The sequence below is a fragment of the Setaria italica genome, chromosome VI (assembly GCF_000263155.2).
Source record: "Setaria italica strain Yugu1 chromosome VI, Setaria_italica_v2.0, whole genome shotgun sequence".
NCBI lineage: Eukaryota > Viridiplantae > Streptophyta > Magnoliopsida > Poales > Poaceae > Setaria > Setaria italica.
In genome coordinates, this window is record NC_028455.1 from 2,145,270 (window position 1) to 2,149,212 (window position 3,943).

Below are 3,943 nucleotides of genomic sequence, written 5' to 3' on the forward strand. Positions count from 1 at the left end.
TAGGGTGAGGAGAGCGTTTAATGATTTTAATCCATTTTAGTTCAAGTAATGAATCAACACTTCAGTCTACTGACTTTAATCAGGTAGGACCTTAAAAAACTTTTAACTTACTATAACAATATTTTAATACTAACACCATCATCAAGTCAAATAAGGGTCCGTTTGGATACCCTGTGTTAAAGTTTTAACACTCTTAAATAGAGTGCTAAAGTTTAACATGTTGGGGTGTTAGGATGATGTGTTATACTGTAACAATTTTAGTGGGAAATAACTTCATTGCCCCCCTCATTTATGGTCGGCGGAGAGAGCGGGAGAAGAGGGAAGAGGATAATGGTGGGAAAAAGTAGAGAGGGGGACCACTTTTAACAAGTTTAACAACTTTTAACACCCCTTAAGTGTTTTAAAACCTCTTAGGGTGTTTATAAAATTAGAGGTGTTAAACTTTAACACATCCCTTTTAACACATGTGTTTAGAAGGTAGTGTGATAAAACATATTAAAAATGGGCCTAAAGCCCGTAGTCACAGGGACAAAAATATCCCGGCAAAGGAATCGCACTCCATCCATCCACTCCAGATACCCATCCCTGTCATCGGGCCCACCACTCCCCAACCCCACCTGTCAGTGACCCCAAAAACCCACATCGAATCCATCTTCTCTTTTCCAAAAGCACGAACCTCTTCAAGTCCACACAAGGCGAAGCAGCAAACCCGACGCGAAAGCAACAATCGAAAAGGACGCAACCTCCAAGACCCACCCCCACCCGCTCTCACCCGAGATCCCTCCCCCAACCCATGGCCGGCGGCGACCTCGAGACCGCGGCGGGGGTGTCGGCGCCGCTGCTGCCCCCGCCGGCGTCGTCCCTGGCCGACGAGCCCGCCGCGCCCCCCGCCGACCGCCTCGGCGTCGGCTACCTCGTCTTCTTCACCCTGGGCGCCGGCTTCCTGCTCCCCTGGAACGCCTTCATCACCGCCGTCGACTACTTCGCCTTCCTCTACCCTGGCGCCCCCGTCGACCGCGTCTTCTCCGTCGCCTACATGCTCTCCTGCCTCCTGCCCCTCCTCCTCATCGTGCTCTGCTTCCCGAAATCCAGCTCCCCCGCGCGCATCAACACGGGGCTCGCGCTCTTCACGCTCGCGCTCCTCGTCGTCCCGGCCATGGACGCCGCATACGTCAAGGGGAGGCCCGGGATGTACGGGGCATTCGACATCACCGTCGCGGCAACCGTCCTGTGCGGCGCCGCCGACGCGCTCGTGCAGGGGGGAGTCATCGGGTTCGCCGGGGAGCTGCCGGAGAGGTACATGCAGGCCGTCGTCGCCGGAACCGCCGCCTCCAGGTGTGGTTTTCTTTTCCCCCCCCCCCCCCCCCGCTCCCTCCCTCCTCAACTACCCTCTGTTTCTTGTTTGTTTTTTTTTCCTGTCGGTATGATTGGAGCTCCCCAATTCTGAATTGTTCCCCCAAAATTGTTTTTTTTAATCAATTGACAATTAGAGCAGCCTGGTTTCTGAATTTTTCCTTCACGATTCCTCTCATCCTGCTTCTACTCAAAATGGTCAATTGGCGGTTGCTGGAAGTTTTCCGGCTGTAGCTGAACTGTTCCATTGTTCCCCACAGTTACATTAACTGACCTGGATATTGGAGCTGCCCCCTGATTCTTGAATTGCTCCTTCAAGACTCCTCGCCTCATGCTTGAGTCAAGATGGTCAATCGGCTGTTCCCAGTGGCAGTAGGTGACATAAGAAGTTGGAGCAGAATGTGGTGTTCAGCCTATAAACCTACAAACTATAAGCATACTGTACAGACTGAAAATGCAGTGACCGAGAACTAAAGAATACTTTCAAAAATCAGCGGTAGGTTTAGCGCTCTTGGAACTCACCACCAATTATTTCTTCAAGGTTCCTCTTATCCTGCTTCTAGTCAAAATGGCTGTTTCCAGTAGGTGACTTGAGAAGCTGAATCAGAACGTGTGGTGCTGGGCTTATTGTGGCTGTACAATTGCTCAAAAAGGTGGTTCTGAATGTAGTGTATTTGCCCAACAAATTACAGTGATGAGGGTAAAATTGGTAAAATCAGTAGTGTGGCATCGCCGATGGAAACTGAAAATGCAGAACTTTTAGGAACTCAATTTGAGGAGTCAGCAGTATATTTAGTGCTCTTGTAACCCTTACTTTACCAATATACTTGGTCGATATGATTTTTTGTCCAAAAGTATATGATGTTTTTGAGGATTTGCTAGGTGGCAATATGCTAATGGTTTACATTTTCTGAATGACTACATTCTGCAGGTGTGCTTGTCTCAGCAATGAGAGTATTTACCAAGGCACTCTACCCACAAGATGCACATGGGCTAAGGCAAAGTGCGAACCTCTACTTCATCGTCGGCATTGTGGTCATGATCATGTGCATTGTGTGCTACAACGTGGCCGGCAAGCTTCCGGTCGTCATGTACTACAAGAACATCAAGAAGAGAGCTCAGAAGGCAGATGTTGGCGGTGGCATGACAGGTCCTGCCTGGAGATCAACCCTGTGGAGCATCGTCGGGACAGTGAAATGGTACGGCATTGGAATCATCTTCATCTACGCCATCACACTCTCCATATTCCCGGGCTTCATCACAGAGGATGTGCACTCTGAGGCCCTCAAGGACTGGTACCCCATCCTCCTCATCAGTGCCTACAACGTGTTTGACCTCATTGGCAAGGCCCTGCCTGCTGTCTACTTCCTCCCGAACGCCAACATCGCGGTTGCAGGCTCCTTTGCTCGGCTCTTGTTCTACCCACTCTTCTATGGCTGCCTGCACGGCCCCAGCTTCTTCCGCACCGAGATCCCAGTCACCATACTGACATGCCTGCTGGGCCTCACCAACGGGTACCTGACTTGCATCCTCATGACGCTCGCGCCCAAGGCCGTGCCCATCCACCACTCGGAGACCGCCGGGATTGTGATAGTGCTGTTCCTTGTGGTTGGTCTTGTCGTCGGTTCGTTTGTGTCTTGGTTCTGGGTCATCTGATAGGGGGTTCATTTGTGTATTCATGCCAATGTATCATAGCACCATGTTCAAGCGCCTTTTGCTTGCTGCTGTTTCATTTGCCAATCCAATGGCCAAGGATACCTGCAACTCGTTTAGTGTAACCCAGGTGCAAGACTGGGCAAATGTGTGTAATTTACATTTCATGAGAGGCAGTAAAATGTTCATATCAACAAACCTTGGCTCCTGTGAAGTTTTTTTCATCTCCATTCCCACTTCATGGCAACATGAATACATGATACCCTTGCACAAATTGTACATTTTTGGTAACTGTTTTCATTCTATCTGATTCATCATGAGTCAATTCGGATGTTGCTGGACTTTCTGGCAAATTTTAGTGCCTGATAATTTCTTTGCTGACTGGAACTGCGTGATTATCAACTTCACGAGTGGGTAGTTTTAGGGGTTTAGGGTGCGCCAAAAAGGGAATGGAATTCTGGTATACAATTTAAATTTTCTAGTTTAGGAAACACCAATTTTATCTATTTTTCTGCCTCTACAAACCCCGCCACTTTCTAATTTGATTTCCTAACAATTTCATGTGCTGCCGAAGAGGCCTTATAAGATCAAAAAAGAAAGAAAGAATTCAGAGAAAAAAAAAAGATAAAACGGTTCATTCCATCCAAAGCCATTTGGAGATTCAAAATTGGAGCTCCAGACAGAAGAAGCTCGCCGAGCAAGCCAAACCCGACCGTCGGGGCGAAAGCGAGACACGGCCCAACTCCCCCTTCGCCGGCGACCAACCGCTCTCTCCGCCGATCCCCGTCCGTCCGGCCGCCCCTCCCCCCTCGTCCCCGACCTCCGCGATGGCGGCGGCGCAGCAGAAGCCGGGCAAGCGGCTGGGCGGGATGGCGGAGGCGCTCGCCATCGCCGCCGACCTCGGGTTCCGCGTGCCTCTCCCCGCGACTACAAGTAG

The 3,943-nt window shown here is 50.1% G+C and overlaps 2 protein-coding genes across 2 annotated transcripts in view; both read left to right on the forward strand.

The window, feature by feature from the left end:
* Positions 1–705: 705 nt before the first annotated feature.
* On the forward strand, positions 706–3,249 carry LOC101758566 (equilibrative nucleotide transporter 1). Its single transcript, XM_022827352.1, has 2 exons — positions 706–1,331; positions 2,282–3,249. Exons 1-2 carry the CDS (start codon positions 794–796, stop codon positions 3,007–3,009), a joined length of 1,266 nt encoding a protein of 421 aa, XP_022683087.1. The 5' UTR covers positions 706–793; the 3' UTR covers positions 3,010–3,249.
* Positions 3,250–3,660: 411 nt separating this feature from the next.
* LOC101759236 (AUGMIN subunit 2) overlaps positions 3,661–3,943 on the forward strand; it is a 4,387-nt gene continuing 4,104 nt past the window's right edge. Inside the window, exon 1 of the mRNA XM_014805387.2 lies at positions 3,661–3,915. Within this exon, the coding sequence (XP_014660873.1) occupies positions 3,834–3,915 (82 nt within the window). The 5' untranslated portion in view covers positions 3,661–3,833. The remainder of the gene's footprint in view (positions 3,916–3,943) is intronic.